Genomic DNA, 21112 nt, shown 5'->3' on the forward strand with positions numbered 1-21112 from the left:
AAGGTCCAAAATCCATGTTCTTTCCACTATGTTTATGTAATCTCTGCCTCAGTTTTTTTCCATCTATAAAATGAGGGGGTTAGATTGGTTTATCTCTGAAAGTCCTTCCAGCTTCAATAACTCTCATTATACTTACTATCATTGACTGAAAAACAAACAAACAAACAAACAAGACTCTTGCATCTTCCCACACACAGAAAAGTGCTACATTCATTAACTTGAGATATCTGGTTTTATTTAATTAACACTAATCTTTTGATATTCCAACTCTCTGGTCTTTGAAAGCTCTGTATATCCTGGCTCTTCCTTTACATCTTTGCAGCAGTCCTTCAGAGCTACCTGAGAGGTTGTCTTCCGGGCTTGAAGCCCTCAGAAAGACTGTCAAATAAAATTCTCAAGTTTTTCTTAAGAATTTCTCAAGTAATTCTCAAGTTTTAGGTTGTGCAATTTTTTTTTCAAGTTGACAATATATACTTCTCTGAACTTTTAAGCTAAGTGAAAAAAAATCTGCTCCCCAAATGTCAGTGATTTCCACTCAAGTTCCCTGGGGAGTGGAGCTGAGCCCAGGCTCAGACAAATGAGCCTGCCCTGAAGGCCAGTCCTCCCAGCAGCCCCTAGGGCTGGAGAATAGCCTAAGAAGCTCTGGGAGCCAGGGCCTGGCCTGCATTTCCAAATCACTAGTAACAATAACAGGGAGCAGCAGCTCAGGCAGCCTGTGCTGGGATGTGAGGTCAGAGGTTTCACAGTGGAGTTAGGGAGTGGAACTCCTCGATCCCATCCCTTTGGCCCACCCCTGAGCAGCCTCTGCCACTAGGGACCTTGGAGTCCAGTTAGACTAGCAGCTCCAAGGCTGCAACTGCCAAGGGGCAGAGGAAAGGAAGTTCTGCATTTGGAAAATGGGGTTTGAGGCCCTGGAAATGGGTGTGAGTTAAAATTCTCTGGCCTTTTTAGCTAATCTGGCCTGGGTCCCCCTGGAAGCTTCAGAGAAGAATGCAGTATGATGATACAATGTAGTAGCTGCTGGAAATGGAACTGGGAGCCCAGATTCTGCCTTTTCCTCCCCCTTCAGAGCCTCAGTTTCCTCATCTACAATATGGGGATAATAGTCTCCACTTCAAAATTGATTGCATGTGAAAGGGCTTGCTGCACAGTATGTACTTAGAAAATTTGACTTAAATTTGAAGATAGTTCATGGGTTGCTCTTGTGATCCTGGGCCCATGGCTTAGGCCCTCAGTTTCCTCATCCATAGAATGGGGTGAAATTCTACCTGCCCAAAGAAAGCCTAGAATTGGTGACATTCTGTGGAGATAAAAAGACAGAAGGAAACACTGATATTACTACCCTCAGGCTCAGGAATTGAGTTGTTTAGGCCATTCCACTAGCTCTTCCTATCTCTACCCTTACACCCACTCTGGGTCAAACTAGTTCAGAATCTGAAAAAGAGGCCCCATTCTGCTGTGGTACCATTGCATCTCCCCTCTCCAGTCCCTTACTGCACTCACCCTGTCTAAGGCCCCTCTCCCAGAGGGACTCCCAAGCTCTAGGCAGGAAAGAGGGTCCCTGTTGGCTGGTGGGAAAATCAAATCTTTGGGATGTGACATTCCTGAGATTGTCCAGAGAACCCCTGGGAGTTGCAGCTGTTTGTGCTCTCTCTCTTCCTCTCGCTGTCTCTCCTCTCCAGCCCAGCTCTCTGCCTCTTGTGGACATGGGGAGGGCAGGAGGGCATGAAGCTGGAGAAGGCTGGGGCGATACGGGCCCAAAGGCAAGGAACCAGACCTGGCGTGGTGCAGGCCAAGTGAGGAGTGGGAAAGGAGCAAAAAACACTCCACCAGGACTGGCAGGAAGGAATTAAGGCAAAAAGAGCCCAAGGCAGCAGGATAGCTGTCAGTGGGTGAGTTAGAAAATGATATACAGACCAGTATCCCTGAGGCTACAGGTTGGATCCCCTTTTAAGGGTGGGTGGGTTATTAGACCATGGTAGTTCTGGTGGGTGGGAAAGGAGAGTCAGAACTTCTGAGAGGCTCACACATTTCAAGCTAAGTCTGGGATAGCTTGCACCCTCAGAGAAAGGAAAAAAAGAACCCTCTGGGATTCCTCAAAATGCTGTCCCAGTTTGAGTTCTACAAAGGCCTTCCTGAAATCCTTTCTTATAGTGTCTTTTCCCAGCTGGAATTTTCCTTCACCCTCTTCCTTGTGATGAAAGGATTAGAATGATCAGGGACCCACCTATCATTATAGGCAACAAGTCTGAGGTCTAGCAAAGAACTGGTCAAAGGCACATGACCAGAATGCCTGCTATCACTCAGTCCCATTTTAAATCTCTCTCCCCCTTTAAATGTCTCTTCTGTTCTTTCCAGAGAAGAAATTGGCATCCCTCAGGACCACACCACCTCACACCCAGATTTCACACCCTACCCATGAACACATGTTCCCAGGCCACTGGGATGGGGTTTCAAAGTGACACCATGACGCCAGTGTTCCAACTGAAGACCTGGTGGCAGGCTCAATCCAGCCCTCACCTGCACACCGCCCTCCACGTACCCAGCTACCTCCATGCTGGACTGTGAACTCCTTTAAGGATCCAACCTGTGTCTTATCCACCCCTATGTCCAGCCCAACACAGCCTCTATTTTAGGCCCAGCCTAAAGGAAGTTGGCTGAGTGCATAGAACACACTTGCACTCACATGCACAGACAAGTAACCAAAGCCACTGAACCCTCTCCTGACAGAGAGACCCCAAGAGACAGAGGAATCAGCTATGGAGGGATCAGGGAGTCTCCTTCCCACAGTGGCCACAGTCTTTCTTGGCAACACACAGTCTGGGCCTGAGGGTGGTGATAGCCCACTAAGGAGGGGGGCCCAGACTGTGAATAGGGCTCTGTGTGGTCCAGCTGAGAAGGCTGGGGGAGGCTGGAATGTCAAGAACGTGCTCTCATGACCAGCCCTAGGCTGGGGCCTGTGGCACAGGACTGGCCAGGGGTTGAGGCGGAGCAGGGAAGCCAGGCAAAGAAAAGACGAAAAGTCCCCACTGACTTGCCTTCAGATAGCAGGACAAGTACTGGGCCTGCAGGCCCAGCAGAGAGGATGCTGGAATGGTGAGCTCTGAATCCACCAATGATGCTGAGAACTCTTCAAGTCTGGACAAAGCCTGTCAGTAGTCTTTGTGGATGGCCTCCAAACTATCCCTCGCAGACCCTTTGACTTCTCACTCAGAGACCAGCTTCCTGTATCCATCCCCCTTTGGGCTCTGGCTCTCTCTTTTTATACTCTTTCAATAAAATTCTCTTTTTCTCTCAAAAACTCTGTATCTGTCTCTTTCTGTCTAGCTACTCTGTTTCCCACTAGATGGCAAGCACCTCAAACACAAGAACCATGTCTGCTTCTGTGTAAGTTTGTATCTGCAGGTCCACTGCTGGGGCTACTGTACAGTTCTGAGCAGATGTTCCACATAGGCTTCAAATCTGAGAGGTTCAAAATGAGATTCATTACAAAAAGAAAATTACCCTCCCACTTACCCCAATCAGGCCTTTCCCTCTGTTCCTGACCCCAGTTAATAGCACCTCCACCTGGTGCTATTAACTGGTTGCCCAGGCCAGAAACTTTGGACTCATCCTCAACTTCTCTTTATCTCCCGCATCCTGTCACTTACTGTGGTCCCACTATGTAGACAGTTCATATTGTCAGTGTCTTGTTTTCTGATCCCAAAGGCCACTGACCCAATCTTCTCCAGCCTCCCTGTCTCAAGTTTTACCTAACCTCTCCCACTCAGATTCCCAATTCCTCACTCAACAGACAGAGGCATCTTGAAACATAAACCTTGATTAGGCCCCTTCAAGAGTTCCCCACTGGGCTCTGGATAAAGTTCAAGTTCTATCACACTGACCTACAGGTTTCTTCATGATTTGGCCCTGACCACTGCTCCACACCCAGTTCTTACTCTCTGTCTGGCACTCTGCTCTCCAGAGTGTTCCTGGATAGCTTATACACTGTTCCTCAAATCTCATGCTTCCATACCTCCTTGACTTTATTTCTATTCCTCCTGTCGTGATTTTCTTCCAGTATTTACATGGAATTGTGATGATCTGTACTTGTGGCCTACCTCTTGCCCCCACTTGACCATGAATTCCTCAAGGGGAAGGAATATATCTAATTTATCTGAAGCCCTGGGTACCTATTAAAGGGCCTGGCCCTTAGAGGCTCATAGTGAGTAAATGGATGAATGAGTAACTGAATGAGTCACTGGATGGGAACCAATTGGATGGGAACCAATTGTTACCACCAATCCTGGTCTTCTTCCAGAGTGCCTATCTCTACAACTGCTGGGCTCCTGGCTCCTCTGTCCAGAATCTCCATGTAAAAGAATATGTTTTACAACCAAGAAACAAAAAGAATTTTCATCCTGTAGCAAACTCTGTGATGTAAAATTTCATACCCCATTTTCCCTTGTAAGCCTCTCAGCTACCAAAATAGTGCCAAGATCAGGGTCCAAAGAAGAGTGGGTTTCATGGCCAGGTTATCCTGGACCCCAGAGAGAAAAGAATAGGATAAAATAAAACTGGGAGTCCCATCAGCCTAAACTGTAAACTTGGTTCTGCCATTTACTGCTGTATGGCCTTGGATAAGTAATTTCTCTTCTCTGGGCCTCATTTTCCTCATGTGTTACATGAGCATAAGAAAACCTACCTTGTTTATGACAGTCTACTTTGTGATAGCTTACTTATTTATAACCTGCAAATACCTGTGTAAATTTAAAGCCTAATTAGCTCCTGAATGATCCTCAATTCTCTTACACCTTTAGTGGTTTAGGGTAGGAGAGGAGGGAATTTAATATGAATAGAATACGATTTCAGAATAACAGTGTGTCCTACCCACCAGTTCATCTCCTAATTTTCCAGAACTGTCACAGTTAGGATCTCACAGGGCCCTTCTTCCACTTTCCCTCCCACCTCTTCAACCTTCTTTTTTACTCCCTTTTTGTCCACCACTGAAAATTATATTGACTTGTTTAATCATGGGTCCACTTTGGAGCTTTGTAGGAGAATTTCATTAGTCTCTCTCAACTGGGCTTTTCCCTCTCTTTATACCTATCTCATTCTAGAAATTTCCATCTCCCTGAGACTAATGTCTCTTGAGGATTTTGCCAGGGAACACTCAAGAGGGACACCTCTTACCCCTACTCTCTCTTGTGGCCAATTGTGGGTTGGAGAGTCACCAGATTTTGTCTTTCAGTCTACAAAGGTAGATTTGACTTTTTTCATTTCAGGGTCGCTAGGGCTTATATTAATCTCCTGGGACTAGAAATCATTGTGGTCAAGTGTCTGCACCTGGTAAAGCAATCTGTGCAAGGATAAGAGAGGTGAAAAGTACTATGGCAACTCATTTCCTTATAAGATTTTGGGTGGCTTAGAGACTAGCTGCTTGAAGGCAGGAGCATAGGCAAGAAATCTCTTCCACCTCTAAGAGGAACCCTTCTTTCTTTCCTTAACTATTGTATTCACATTTGACCACTATCATTTTAACCTAAGCCACCAACATTGCTTACCTGCACTATTGCAAAGGCCTTCTAAGAGAGACTCCCTGCTTCCTCTTTAGTTCCACAATCCATTCTGCACACAGCAGCCAGAGTGATCTCTCTATGATTGCCAGTCTCTTGTTCTATGCCCTCCGATAGCTACTTAACATCATTTGAATCAAAGCCAAAATCCTCACCCTGGCCTTCAAAACCCTGCATAATTTGGCACTTGACTCTCTCAACCTCTGTTTGGAATGTTCTGTACACAGATTGTCACATTGTTGGCTCCTTCTTATCATTCAAGCGTCTGCTCAAAGTTCAGCACCCCTGAGAGACACTCTCTGGTCACCTTTTCTAAAGCAATCCCTGCCTATTCCATCTATCCTATCACTTTCTACCTCATCCTGGTTTTAAGGTTTCTCCTTCTTGGATCTTACTGATAGCTATAATTTACTTATTGACTTATTTACCTATTTGTGATTTGTCCCTGCTCCATGAGGGCAGGGACCTTATCTATCTAAATCTATGCTATATTCTTAGCATCTATTATAGTGTCTTGTAGGGCATTGATGTTGTTGTTATTGTTTAGTCGCTAACTTGTAGCTGACTCTTTGCAACCCCATGGACTGCAGCACACCAGGCTTCCCTGTCCTTCTCTATCTCCCAGAGATCACTCAAACTCATGTCCATTCAGTCAATGAGGCCATCCAACCATCTCATCCTCTGTTGCCCCCTTCTCTTCCTGCCCTCAATCTTTCCCAGCATCAGGGTCTTTTCCAGTGAGTCAGTTCTTCACATCAGATGGCCAAAGTATTAGAGCTTCAGCTTCATCATCAGTCCTTCCAGTGAATAATCAGGACTGATTTCCTTTAGGACTGACTGGTTTGATCTCCTTGCAGTCTAAGGGACTCTCAAGAGTCTTCTCCAGCACCACAATTTGAAATCATCAATTTTTTGGTGCTCAGCCTTATTTATGGCCCAACTCTCACATCTGTATAACTACTGGAAAAACCTGAACTTGAACCATACACACTTTTGTCAGCAAATTGATGTCTCTGCTTTTTAATATGCTATCTAGGTTTATCATAGCTTTCCTTCCAAAGCTGCAGTCAATTTCTGCAGTAATTTTGCAGCCCAAGAAAATAAAACCTGTCACTGCTTCCACTTTTTCCCCTTCTATTTGCCATGAAATAATGGGACTGGATGCCATGATCTTAGTTTTTTGATGTTGAGTTTCAAGCTAGTTTTTTCATTCTCCCATTTTACCATCATCAAGAGGCTCCTTAGTTCCTTCCTCTTCACTTTCTGCCATTAGAGTGGTATCATCTACATATCTGAGGTTGTTGATATTTCTTCTGGTAATCTTGACTCTAGCTTATGATTCATTCAGCCCAGCATTTCTCATGATGTACTCTGCATATAAGTCAAATAAACAAAGTGACAACATTCAGCCATGTCATACTACTTTCCCAATTTTGAATCAGTCCATTGTTCCATGTCCAGTTCTAAGTGTTGCTTCTTGACACGCATACAGGTTTCCTAGGAGACAGGTAAGGTGGTCTAGTACTCCCATCTCTTTTAAGAATTTTCCACAGTTTGTTGAGATCCATACAGTCAGAGGCATTAGTGTAGGCAATGAAGCAGATGTTTCCCTGGAATTCCCTTGCTTTCTCTGTGATCCAATGAATGTTGGCAATTTGATCTCTGGCTCCTCTACCTTTTCTAAATGGAGCTTGTACATTTGAAAGTTTTTGGTCCACATACTGCCGAAGCCTTGGTTGAAGAATTTTGAGCATAACCTTGCTAGCATGTAAAATGAGCACAGTTATATGGTAGTTTGAACATTCTTTGGCATTGCCCTTCTTTGGAATTAGAATGAAAACTGACCTTTTCCAGTCTTGCGGCCACAGCTGAGCTTTCCAAAATTACTGACACATTGAGTGTAGCACTTAAATTGCATCATCTTTTAGGATTTGAAATAGCTCAGCTGGAATTCCATCATCTCCACTAGCTTTGTTCATAGTAATGCTTCCTAAGGCCCACTTGACTTCACATTCCAGGATGTCTGGTTCTAGGTGAGTGACAACACCATCATGGTTTTCTGGGTCATTAAGACCTTTCTTGTATACTTCTGTATATTCTTGCCATCTTTTCTTAATCTCTTCTGCCTCTGTTAGGTCCTTACCGTTTCTGTCCTTTATTGTGCCCATCCTTGCATGAAATGTTCCTTTGCTATCTCCAATTTTCTTGAAGAGATCTCTCATCTTTTGCATCCTATTGTTTCTCCCTATTTCTTTGCATTGTTCATTTAAGAAGGCCTTCTTATCTCTCCTTGCTATTCTCTGGGACTCTGAGTTCAGTTGGCTATATCTTTCCCTTTCTCCTTTGCTTTTTGCTTCTCTTCTTTCCTCAGCTATTTGCAAGCACTCCTCAGACAATCATTTTTCCTTCTCGCGTTTCTTTTTCTTTGGGATAGTTTTGGTCATTGCCTCCTATACGATGTTATGAAACTCAGTCCATAGTTCTTCAGGCACTCTATCAGATCTAATCCCTTGAATTTATTTATCACTTCCACTGTATAATTATAAAGGATTTGATTTAGGTCATACCTGAATGGTCTAGTGGTTTTCCCTACTTTCTTCAATTTAAACCTGAATTTTGCACTAAGGAGTTCATGATCTGAGCCACAGTCAGCTCCTGATCTTGTTTTTGCTGACTGTATAGAGCTTCTCTATCTTCAGCTGCAAATAACATAATCTGTCTGATTTCTGTATTGACCGTCTGGTGATGTCCATATATAGAGTTGTATCTTTAATTGTTGGAAAAGGGTGTTTGCTATGACCAGTGTGTTCTCTTAACAAAACTCTGTTAGCCTTTGCCCTGCTTCATTTTGTACTCCAAGGCCAAACTTGCCTTTTATTCTGGGTATCTCTTAACTTCCTACTTTGGCATCCCAATCCCCAATGATGCAAAAGACATCTTTGTGTGTGTGTGTTAGTCCTAGAAGGTGTGGTAGGTCTTCATAGAACCAGTCAACTTCAGCTTCTTCAGCATCAGTGGTTGGGGCATAGACTTGGATTACTGTGATGTTGAATGGTTTGCCTTGGAAATGACCTGAGATCATTCTGTCATTTTTGAGATTGCACCCAAGTACTGCATTTTGGACTCTTTTGTTGACTATAAGAGTTATTCCATTTCTTCTAAAAGAATCTTGCCCTCAGTAGTAAATATAATGGTCATCTGAATTAAAGCCACCCATTTCCATCACTTTTAGTTCACTGATTCCTACACTGTTGATGTTCACTCTTGCCATCTCCTGATTGACCATGTTCTATTTACCTTGATTCATGGACTTAACATTCCAGGTTCCTATGCAATATCATTCTTTACAACATTGGGCTTTACTGTTACCACCAGACATATCTGCAACTGTGTGTCATTTCTGCTTTGGCCCAACTGCTTCATTCTTTCTGGAGAGCTATTAGTAATTACTCTCCGCTCTTCCCCAGTGGCATACTGGACGACTTCTGGGAGACTCATCCTCCAGTATCACGTCTTTTTGCTTTTTCATACTGTTCATGGGGTTCTCATGGCAGGAATATTGCAGTGGGTGGCCATTTCCTCCGCCAGTTGACCACATTTTGTCAGAACTTTTCACTATGACCCATCCATCTTGGGTGGCCCTGCATAGCATGGCTCATAGCTTCATTAAGTTACACAAGCCCCTTCACCATCACAAGGCTGTGATCCATGGAGGAGAGGGTGCTGTATAAATATTTTCAATGAGTTAATTTTTAATATTCTTTATCATTTAAAATATTTTTGTGTATTGCAATTTCTTACAAAATATGTGAACTTGGGATTATTTACTATCCTAGGCTTATGGATGCAGAAAGTGAGTTTTGAAAGGTTATGGGTAATATCTAATGTTACATAAGCAATAAAGGGAGCCCTATTGGAACTTGAGCTTTCCAATTCCAAATATTGCTTTTTCCACCAACATACCTTGCTTCTAACCTGGCTGACTCTATGCCAAGGATGGTATGTTCCAAGCAAATGCTGACTGATTCTATGTGAATTCTTATTGTCAGGCCTTGGAACAGTACTGTGACCTGCACAGACTGCCTCCGATCTCCTGACTTGGAGGTGCTCTTATTCTATGATAATGACATGAACCAGAGGAGTCAGTCAGTGGAGTGGGAGAAAGTAGTGTGGAGTGGGCAGTCAGGAGTCTGAGCTCCTAAGCTCCACTTTGCTCTCAACATGTACCTCATTTTCCTTTTCTGTGGGCCTCTATGTGCTTTTCTGTAAAATGGGTAGATTGAACTTGCTGACTTCAAGGATTCCTTCTGATTCTAATATTTTGTGGGGCTCTGTAATGCCTTAATTTCTTCTCTCTTTATTTTACAGTGCTTCCCATTGCTGCAGGGGAGGAAGAATGCCGGTAAGTGTGTAAGGTGGGGCTCACACGTAGCATGCGATAGCACTGAGCTTCTCAGTGATCCTCACAGATTAGCTGATCAGGTGTCTGGGCTGTGGAGCTGATGGCCTAGTGCCGAAGCTGGAGATGTCCTCTGTCTCCCTCCAGTGGGCATTTCCCGAGCTCCTTTCCCAAGGTCCACTTCTGAGGTCTTTTGAAGTGAATGAGCATGCAGAACTTCTGTGTTTCTCAGATGGATGATTTTCTCCAGTCAGGGAACCAGGGGAAGGTCTCCCTATAGAGCTATCAGCAAGTGGCAGCCACCCATATGTTTCCCTTTTTCTCAGATGCTTTCTTTTCACAAGAAAGTATATCAGGCATGGGAGATATGTTGGGAAAGGGAACAGGTAAGAAGAGGTGAAGGAAAGAGACTTGGCATTTGGAGTTCGATATCTGTGATATTTCCAATGCTTACTTTATTTGGAAATCTACCAAGAGAGTCAGTTAAGACTGAAGGGATATACATAGCCTTGAGGGAGAAAAATCCCTCTCTTTCTTCTCCTACAAATTTCTTTGCTTAACTGTCTTCTGCCTCTGATATCCCACTTAGGTGTGAACAAGTGGGTGGCATTCTGGAGCACCTACCTTCCGTTGAAGAGGACACAGTTGTTTAGAGATGACTGCTTTGGGGAGAAAGAGAAAGAAAGATATTTTCCAGGAAAGAATTGCTGCCAGAGCCTGGACTCCTGGCATCAAATGGGCTTTTCTGAGGTCATCTAGGTCATCCTCTTGGCTCCAACCTGACCTCAGCCATTTCCACTGGCTACAGTTTTTCATCAGGATGAGCTCAGGACTTGAATGAGCATGGCTGCTAGATGGCAGTTAGGGTTGGGGCTAAGGGAAACAGAAAGGCACCAATTAAGGACTGGGATGCTAAGAGCCTGTGCAGAGCATCTTGGTAAGATGTTGGAATAGACAACTGGAGCCCTTGCTCCTGAGGACCTCCCCAGGTCACTGGTCTTACAAGGAGGCAGAGAAAGGATCTGGTGACCTTCTAAGGGCTTTTCCACCTTAGGACCCTGAGGTATTGGGTGGTGGCTGCTCAAAAAGAAAAGCCAGCAGGGAAGGTGTTTATTGCATTGCCCTGACAGCAGATGAGAGGGGACCCATTTTAGAGCAGGAACACTGCTTTGATCAGCATGCAGCATACATCTGTTTCTCTCCACTGCCTCCCTCTCCCCAACCTCCCCCATCTCCTTCCAGAGCTTCTTGCAGAACACAGTTCCTACTTTGCAACAGAGACTTCTGGGGGCACAATATATGTGGGCTGCCCATAGTGGGGAAAGGACAAACTTCACTATTTCAGAGACACCAGCTGCAAAGGCTAAAAAGAAATCTTCAGGTCCTGAAGATTTAATGACCCTTCCCAGAAAAAAGCACTGGCAGAAGTTACCAGGTTGCCTCATTAGATTGTCTGTGCCAGGCTAAATTGCCAGGGCTGCATCCTGGGAGGGTGGGCACCAGGTGGCTTGGATGGTCTGTGGTTTCTAGAGGAAAGAGGAGTGTCTTTTAGAGGGTAAGACCAGGCAGAAGAGGTTGTCACCTACAGAACTGAGCTAGAATTGACTTTTGTGCTGCTTCTCTAGGTTAAAGTTTGAAAATGTCTATTTAAGGACAAATGTGAACACATTGCCTTAGGCTGATTGAAAGCCAGTTTGCAACAAATTAAGAGTTTATGTGACTATGACAGTGGAAGCAGCAAGACACCAAAAATCGAAGGACCTGGTTCATAAGCAATTCACTGTGTGGGCCCAGGCATGGAATTCCTCTCTCTGGACCAGTGGCCATGTCTATAAAATGGAGCTTACTTCATGGGGTTCTTGCATGGATTGTAATAAATGGTTCATTTAAAACATCAAAGTGCTGAGCAAATATGATTATCTTTGAAATATAGCTCAGGGAGGGAGAGAACTCTTGATTTATTATTGATTTGGGGGGATGAGGTTATGCTTTCACTTGTTTTAAAATTCAAGAGATATGAAAATACAAAATCTCCCTATGCCTGTCTCTTCACCACTCAGCAATCCTCTCTGATATGACCAATGTTACCAGTTTCTTGGCCCCTTGATGAGTTTAGAAGGTCTTAAAGAAAGTGAGTTGTACTAGCCAGGACTTCAGTGGAGGCTATAGATGCCTGTTTGGGGTTAGATTGAGGGGAATGTGCCAAGAGGGCAATGAAGAAGGAATTGCAGGGCAGCAAATGTGGAATAAGCATTTGAAGCCTGGGATCTAGTCTTGACTGCACAACTCATGTTTGAAGGATCTTAAGAACTTTCCCCTCTATGACTCTCAGTGTTCTATCTGTACACTGAGCCTGTTGTGTTTTCATATGCCATTCTTGCAAGTTTCCACCAGAGTAGAATGGAAATGGTGAAGGGGAGGACTGACCAGGGACCTTTTAGAGAAGAAAAAGTCAAGACATTGACTCAAAGCTGATGACTGAGGATGCTTTGCATATGTAACCTTCTTCCTATTAAGATTAGTCAATCAAAGGTTTCTCTGTCATGTTACTGCTTCTCTCCTAGTGGTTTCATGGACAGAGCAAATCTTTGGCGCCATCTGCACAGGAGAACATTCAGTTCAGTTCAGTTCAGTTGCTCAGTCGTGTCCGACTCTTTATGACCCCATGAATCGCAGCATGCCAGGCCTCCCTGTCCATCACCAACTCCCGGAGTTCACCCAAACTCATGTGCATCGAGTTGGTGATGCCATCCAGCCATTTCATCCTCTGTCGTCCCCTTCTCCTCCTGCCCCCAATCCCTCCCAGCATCAGGGTCTTTTCCAATGAGTCAACTCTTCACATGAGGTGGCCAAAGTATTAGAGTTTCAGCCTCAGCATCAGTCCTTCCAATGAACACCCAGGACTGGTCTCCTTTAGGATGGACTGGTTGGATGTCCTTGCAGTCCAAGGGACTCTCAAGAGTCTTCTCCAGTACCACAGTTCAAAGGCATCAACATTATGAACATCTAACTGGCTTCAACATATATAATGCTGCCCAGGCCCAGGAGGATGGCTTGAATGACCTTTGATGATCCTGCCATCATGGCCCAAGCATCTGCTAACACAATATTCTCCAAATTTCACTTATTGGTGAACCAACTTCACGGTTTTTGGCATCGTTTCATCCTGTACAGTATGTATTTACTATGTTTCTTTACTTCAGCCTGATTTTAAACTATAACCTCACTTCAGTGTAGGAGACCCGGGGTCCCTGGGTCAGGAAGGTCCCCTGGAAAAGGAAACAGCAAACCACTCCAGTATTCTTGCCTGGAAAATTCTATGGACAGAGGAGCCTGGGGGGCTACAGTCCACAAGGTCGCAAAAGAGTTGGACATGACTTAGCAACTAAACCACCACCAAGCTGTAAATATCTATGAAATGAGGGATTGAGATACTGGCTACAGCTTTCCTAATACATAATGAATTCACATATATCTATCATAATTCAAAATATTGATGTATCACTCCAAATCACCCCTTGCATATATACCAAGCATTGGAAACCACAGGTAGTGGTTACATAAACTGGCAGGTCAAACGGGCCTTTAGGCCTCTGTGGCTCACTCCAAGACTTGCTGAATGCTCCTGGGCTCCCTACAACACTCCATACTCCTTATTCCTGTTACTTAAGAACGAATTGCTCCTGAGTTGGAAATAAGTTCTGGAGCCTAAAAGGAGCCCCTTCCCTCCAAACAAATTCTGACCTGAACCATTCGGAACTGCCTCACAGGTACTGAAGTGAGAACACTTGACCAGAGTACCAGAAGTTCTAGGTTCCCATTTTGTCTCTCTCTTTGACCAGTTGTGTGACCTTGGGCCTATCCCTCCCCCTCTCTCGGCCCTAGTGTTCCCAGTTATAAAGTGAAGTGCTTGGTCCAAATGGCCTCTAAGGTATCTTACTGCTCTGAATGAAATTCAATGACTTCTTGACTTACAGAACCTATACTTCTGTTTAACCTATTAGCTCCCCTTCCCAGGAGCCCACAGGGGTGAGAAGCTTGCTAACCTTCCCTCCCACTGCCCTGCACTAAATCCTCCCTGAGGCCTCTTGTTCCCAGTGCACAAGACTTCTTTTGTTGCCTATAGCCATTCAGGACTTCTCTCCAAGCTCCTGTTGAAATGGCTGAGGTGACCTGGTGAGGGGGTGGGGGTAATAGTTGGCCTGTAACAAGAGTCTTGGCTCCCCAGCCCACCTGGCTTCAGCCTGGCGGCAGGTTTGGCCTGAACACCAGACTTCATCCATCAGATGCCTCAGACCCTTCCCTCCAGCTCTGGGAGAGCAGAGAAGACTAGTTTAAAAGGGAGAAAAATAGAAACAAAGATATTTATTTAAGTTACTATTAAACATCACTTCTAAGGCTCAAGAGGAGAGTATACCGAAACATTGAGCCTATGAAAATTATCAGAATAATAATAATTAACTTCCTCTCTTTTGAAAATGACCAAATCATTATTGTAACTAATTCTTGACAGATCTGGCCATTTAACATTTGCCTTTTGATGAAGAACATTTGTGGGCCATAGCTTATCTAGCAATTGACAGATATTTTACCCAGCAACTTGGAGTAGTATAAAAATCGACTGAGTTAGCGGGTTCCTGGAATTGATTATCATTTGAAACAGGAAATCTTTCAACTGTGGTCTACAGTGAATTTAGCCAAGGTAAATAACACTGGACTATGGGTTGAAAATTCCAAGATCTAATCCCAAATCTGACATTAACTCCTTCTGTGACCTTGAGTTAGTTGTCTCCCCTGCCTGAGCCACAATTTCCATGTATGAAAAATAAGAAAGTTGAAATAGAAGGTCTCAAGATCATCTGTACTCTACTCTGTGTCATCCTCCACCCCTTGTTCCTGTCAGAGTCAGACTGAAAGGAGGGAGAGGCAGGGATAGGGTCAGAGGAAAGGGCAATTTCAAGATGTTTCTTTGGGATAGGGAAAGGCTTTCCAGACCCATAGAGGAGAGTCTAATAGCTTCTTTTGGGGTCAAAAGGGGATGGGAATTCCAGGTCCCCTATGCTTGCTTTCAGGAATACAAAATAGAAAGCCAGGCTTGCAGATGGGCCAGGCAAATGTCCTGAGCCACAGCTTAGTTGCCCATTTTTGCAGCCTGGGCCAATCCGGAAGATCAGAATAAGGGCTGATCAGAATAAGGGCTGATCAGAATAAGGACAGCTACACACAGGCTGGGTGGAGGAATGGGAACTGCAAATGGAATGACAGATCTGGAAAGGACCTGAGAAGTGTTACTGGACACTTCCACCAGGAAGTCACATGAATCCTTCAAACTCAACACTAAAAGTCATAGTTCTTCATCATTTTCCTGGAAACCTTCTCCTTCTCTAGGATTCTTTTTCTTGGTTAATGTACTATTATCCACCTTGTAACTCAAGCAAGAATCATGGAAATTGCCTGGGCTCCTCCCTCTCTTACTGGCTACCATCCAGTCACCAAATCGTGTCCATGAAACTTCTCTGTAATATTTCTCAAATCTGTCCCTTCTTTTCCACCCACACTGTCATAGTCCTCCATTTTGGCCATTAAGAGCTCTGTCATGGATGGTTTCTATGGTTCCTAACTGGTCTCCCTGACAGCTTGCTTTTCCTTCCAGTCCACCTTCCATACTGCTGTCAGAGTTCTCTCTTTAAAAGAAAAATTTGGTCATGCTCAAAAACCTTTGATTGTTCCCTACCTTTGGTCAAAATCCAGATTTTTTGCACTGGCAACTAAGGTTCTTCACAACTTAATAACCTATCTTTCTTTCTTATCTCCCACCACACCCACACATTTCTGAGCCTCATGGGACAGTATTTCCTGTACATACACTGAGCTCTTATATTGGACTGTCCACTGCGTGTATCTTTGCCAGCTCCCCTACTTGGCTTGTCAAGCCATCTTCTGGTTCTCTGGACAAGCCCACCTTGTCCATATCTCTATTATAACACAACATGCTGTTCTGCATTTGCTTCTTTTCTTTTCTGTATATCCCATGGGTCATGAGTTGTTGGTATACAAGAGCTACATCTGACTGACCTCTATATTCCCAGAACTAAGTAAGCACAGGGCCTCACACAAACAATGAATCTGCAAGGACTGCCATTTATTTTTGATGGCACAGCGAAAGAACTGCTGGTAATTAGACTAGTGACTTCTTTTCTCAGCAGACATTCTTCCCTATCTTTTCAGCTCTGAACTAGCTATTACACATTAACACAGAGCCCTCACTGGCTCCAGATGACAAATTGTCTTGAGACAAGGCTTTGAGAGGCTAAGAGTTGCAGTCAATGGTACAGATCCATGTAAAACACATTTCCACCAAACCCTTGAAACTTGGAGGTTGCCTACATCTCAAGACAAGAAGGACACTTAAAGACCATATTTATATTAACTGGTAGCTTACGAACTGAGTTCTGAGGAACTCTAGAGTTCCCAGAGATTCACTGGGAGATATGAGGGGAGGACAGAGCTGTGGGATTACTTCACTCAGCCAAATCTACTTCACCTCTTGGAGGTTCCATAAATGTTTCATTTGGAGACTGAAGTTGGTCACATAAAAGTAAATATTGGTGACCACTGCTCTAGTCATGTGGTCAATTGCTAACAGGCTCCTTTTTTTTACCATTCCTCCTATATATCCACTCAGGCTCAGTCCAAACTCCAGGTATGGTCAAGCATTCCTTTTCTTTCTGTACTCAGTTGAAAGTCCTTCTTTATGTGAAACCAGAATCTTCCTCACAACTTCCACTCAGTGGTCTTGTTTTCACCCCTTGCAGTCTCGTGGAAGTTGTTATATTCCTCCTCTCTATGATCAATCTGCTGGCGCTTAGAATTTCCCAAAGTCTGAGATGGAAGGAGCCTTATAGCTCATACAGTCTAATGCTCCCACTGCACCTGGTGAAACTGAAGCTCAGAGTAGGTAGGTCATCTGAAAAACAGAAGAGAGCACTTAGTAGTAAAACTGAGACTAGAACCCAAGTCCCCACTCTTGTATAATATCCTCCTAGAATCTGTCTTTCCAGAGAGTGAACAGCACCAGCTCCCAATTTCTCACAGTCCTGATGATTCTCCCCTAAACTTGCTCCAGATTGACAGTACCCAAGGGTTGAAGATCAATAGCTCAGCTGATAAAAGCTCCATGGCAACCTGGTTTTGGTCAGCCTGGGGTAAGGGCAAAGGCAAAGAAGAACAAACAGGCATCAGAACCAGCATTGGCTGCTTCCTCATCACAGCCTGGATGCCGTTCTCCTCTTTCCATGGGACTAAAATCCCATCCCAACAGCCCTCCTCCCATGGCAGGGCAGCCAAGGGGCAGCTTTCAGAGGCCCCTTCTGACCTGTTTGCTAGAGGGTCCCTGCTGTGTGACTCTCCACATCCCCAAACCAGAAACAGGAAGAGTTGGTTTGGTTTATGTTTCAAGAGGAAAAATGAAAACATAGGAAGTAGGGCTCCTGAGAACAGAGGCTTCCAACTCTGTGTCATGTGCCCCTGGAGCAGGATATTTCAGGGAATACATTCCACCAGGGAAGGGAATGGCCTCTTTACTGAAAACAAAACACAAAGCCCTTCAAGGTTTGGAATAAGAAAAAGGCCAAAGGAGACTCGTAAGGAGTGGAGGAGAAATCGTTTCAGAATATCCAAAGCTCCCCACCTCCCCCATCTGCCACTTGGCACTATTACACTTTGACCTCACTGCTGTTATCAGCACATCTGGACCCCAGAGATCCCCTGCTCCCTTTAACCTATGGCCCCAGAGAAAGTCGAAGCACCTTTTCTTGTTTCCCTGAAGATCATCAAAGTAGGCTGGCCCTCAGAGCCTTTCTCTAAAACAAAGAAAATAAGCAGAATGAATAATGAGTTTATTAATCCATTAACAGAACATGCAAATGGCAGAACAACATTCAAACTTTATGAAATACATGCTTCTTTTCTTGAGAAAGCCATCAAAAACAGGGATGCACTTTACCAGTCCCTAAATATCTCTCACAGGATAACTACTACATCAACCTACATAAGCAGCTGTAAGCTTGCCTGATTTTCTCCCCTCTCAGCTCTCTGTTCCTGGGATGTGGATCCCGTCTTGTTTCCCAATCACAGTCACCAAAAGGTCTTTTAGGAAGTAAAAAACCTTTGAGAATCCCTGGTGTCCTTTCTAGTTCTGGTTCTGGTTTCCAGGCTGAGGAACATGCCTAGTTCACAGCTAGTTGGCAGGGTTGAAGTGTGGATCACCAGGGTGCCAAAGAAACATGGTCCTTCAAAGCAAACAGTTCTGGCCTCCGAGCTTCTTTATGTGTCATGTGTGTGAATTGGCTGTGAAGAAGGCTGAGCGCCGAAGAATTGAAGCTTTTGAACTGGGGTGTTGGAGAAGACTCTTGAGAGTCCCTTGGACTGCAAGGAGATCCAACCAGTTCATTCTAAAGGAGATTGGTCCTGGGTGTTCTTTGGAAGGAATGATGCTAAAGCTGAAACTCCAGTACTTTGGCCACCTCATGCAAAGAGCTGACTCATTGGAAAAGACCCTGATGCTGGGAGGGATTGGGGGCAGGAGGAAAAGGGGACAACAGAGGATGAGATGGCTGGATGGCATCACCGACTTGACAGATGTGAGTTTGAGTGAACTCTGGGAGTTGGTGATGGACAGGGAGGCCTGGCGTGCTGCAATTCATGGGGTTGCAAAGAGTCAGACACGGCTGAGTGACTGAACTGAACTGAAAATCACTGCAAATGGTGACTGAAGCCATGAAATTAAAAGACGCTTGCTCCTTGGAGGAAAATTTATGACCAACCTAGACACCTTTCTAAAAAGCAGAGACATTACTTTGACAGCAAAGGTCCATCTAGTCAAAGCTATGTTTTTTTTTTCCAGTAGTCATGTATGGATGTGAGAGTTGGACTATAAAGAAAGCTGAACACCAAAGAATTGATGCTTTTGAACTGTGGTGTTGGAGAAGATTCTTGAGAATCCCTTGGTTGGCAAGGAGATCCAACCAATCCATCCTAAAGGAAATCAGTCTTGAATATTCATTGGAAGGACTGATGCTAAAGCTGAAACTCCAATACTTTGGCCACCTGATGCAAAGAGCTGACTCATTTGCAAAGACCTTGATGCTGGGAAAGATTGAAGGTGGGAGGAGAAGGGGACAAGAGAGGATGAGATGGTTGGATGGCATGACTCACTCAATGGACATGAGTTTGAGTAGGCTCCAGGAGTTGGTGATGGACAGGGAGGCCTGGTGTGCTGGAGTCCATGGAGTTGCAAAGAGTCGGACACAACTGAGCAACTGAACTGAACCGAACTGAATACATAGCCAGCCACAGAGACAGTGTTCAAGGGCTATTTGCTTCATCCTTCCATCCACCCATCCACTTATGCATCCTTCCCAAGATGCCAGTGAAAAAGGTAGTTTAAGGTTGATGAAAAGGGCTTGGTTTCTGAAGAATTTGGACATCTCTGGGTCTGATGTCTGGCTCTCTCATTTATCAGCTATGTGATTACCTCTCTGAGCCTCAGTTGTCTCCTTTTGAAAGTAAAGATCCAAATACCCAATTCTTGGTTTGTTGTGAGAACTAAGTGTGATAGTGGGAGTGAGAGAGCTCAATAAGCTCCCAAAGTGAAAGTGTTAGTCGCTCAGTCATGTCTGATTCGTTGTGACCCCATAGACTGCATAGCCTTCCAGGCTCCTCTGTCTATGGGATTCTCCAGGAAAGAATACTGAAGAGGGTAGCCATTCCCTTCTCCAGGGGATCTTCTGGACCCAGGGATTGCTCTCAGGCAATATACAAATAATAGTTATTAAATGATTATGAAAATTGCCACCATGACCAGTCCAAGCAAGAGAGTGGGGGGAGGGAGAGATGTTTTCTCCAGTCCAGAAGTCTGATTTGAGATTAAAGAAGGCAGGAGCTGAGACCTCAGGAATGAGCCCCTGGGCCTCTGCGATGGGGAAGGCCCAGGTTAACTCTTTGCTCTGGAGCCCCACCCCCACTCCAGGGAGCCAGTGTGTAGAGGCCAAAGGGCAACTTTGGGCGGAGTGATGGAAGTATCAGATGTGCTTCTATTCACCTCTCAGTCTTCAAAGACCAGATGTGCTATTTCTCATATTGGCCAATGAGCCCCTTGGAGGCCTGGCTCACAAGGGTCATTTGTCAGTAGGGTGAAAGTTGCAGTCAGGCACAGTGGCTTGGTGGCTAACAGCTCTGTGACCTTGGGCAACTATCTTCTTCTCAGCCCTGACTTCCCAATCATTAAAATGAAGAAATTGGATAGAGCGGCCACTAAGGCCCTTCCATCTCCTACACACTGTGGTTGTGTGACACTTAATTGAATAGGTGTTTGACCTTGTTTTTCCAAAAATGTGAGCAATCTGATCATCTGATAATTTGACACTGATCCTGGACCTTAGGGAAAAGCAGTGTGGGAGGACTGGCTGGGCCCCCTTCTGTATGTAAAGCCTCCTGGTCCCCATGGCTCCTTCTGCTCAAGTCTGGCTGGTCTGGCCCACCCCCAGAGCCATTTGTGATCATGTTCCAGGTGAGGGGCAAGTGGGTGAAGCAGGTGTTTCCCAAAGCTGGGATTCAGGCCTAGGTACCTCACAATATAAAATGAAGAAAGGAAAGAAAACAGGAAATCCTGCCCATTTTATGTACCTAATTGTTCAGGAAGAATTCCTTCTAGTCAGCACGGCTGTCTCAGAAGTTACTGACAGCTGCTGAGCTGGAGTGCTGCTGGGGTCCGTCGGATTCAGAGACTCCCATTTCCATTTCAGTCTGTTCAGACCTTTGCCATTCTTTGAAACTCAATTCAAATAGTATGTCCTCCAATCTTTAAGTCTCTTGCATACTGTGTATATCTGTCTTAGAGAATGGATCAAGTTCTCCCTTGTACTGGAGTATTTCCTTCACATGCTGTGCTGTGCTTAGTCGCTCAGTCACGTCCAACTCTTTGCGACCCCATGGACTATAGCCCACAAGGCTCCTCTGTTCATGGGGATTGTTCAGGGAAGAAAACTGGAGTGGGTTGCCATGCCCTCCTTCAGCATTGCAGGTGGATTCTTTACCTTTGGAGCCACCAGGGACGCCCAAGAATACTGGAGTGGGAAGCCTATCCCTTCTCCAGGGG

At 44.8% G+C, this 21112-nt stretch overlaps 1 protein-coding gene across 1 annotated transcript in view; it reads left to right on the forward strand.

Annotated features, from left to right (window-relative positions):
- Positions 1-21112, forward strand: part of STARD8 (StAR related lipid transfer domain containing 8) — a 77665-nt gene that overhangs the window by 5178 nt on the left and 51375 nt on the right. Inside the window, exon 2 of the mRNA XM_070290270.1 lies at positions 9924-9957. Within this exon, the coding sequence (XP_070146371.1) occupies positions 9924-9957 (34 nt within the window). The remainder of the gene's footprint in view (positions 1-9923; positions 9958-21112) is intronic.

This window comes from Ovis canadensis, chromosome X (assembly GCF_042477335.2).
Source record: "Ovis canadensis isolate MfBH-ARS-UI-01 breed Bighorn chromosome X, ARS-UI_OviCan_v2, whole genome shotgun sequence".
In the NCBI taxonomy this organism is placed as follows: Eukaryota; Metazoa; Chordata; class Mammalia; order Artiodactyla; family Bovidae; genus Ovis; species Ovis canadensis.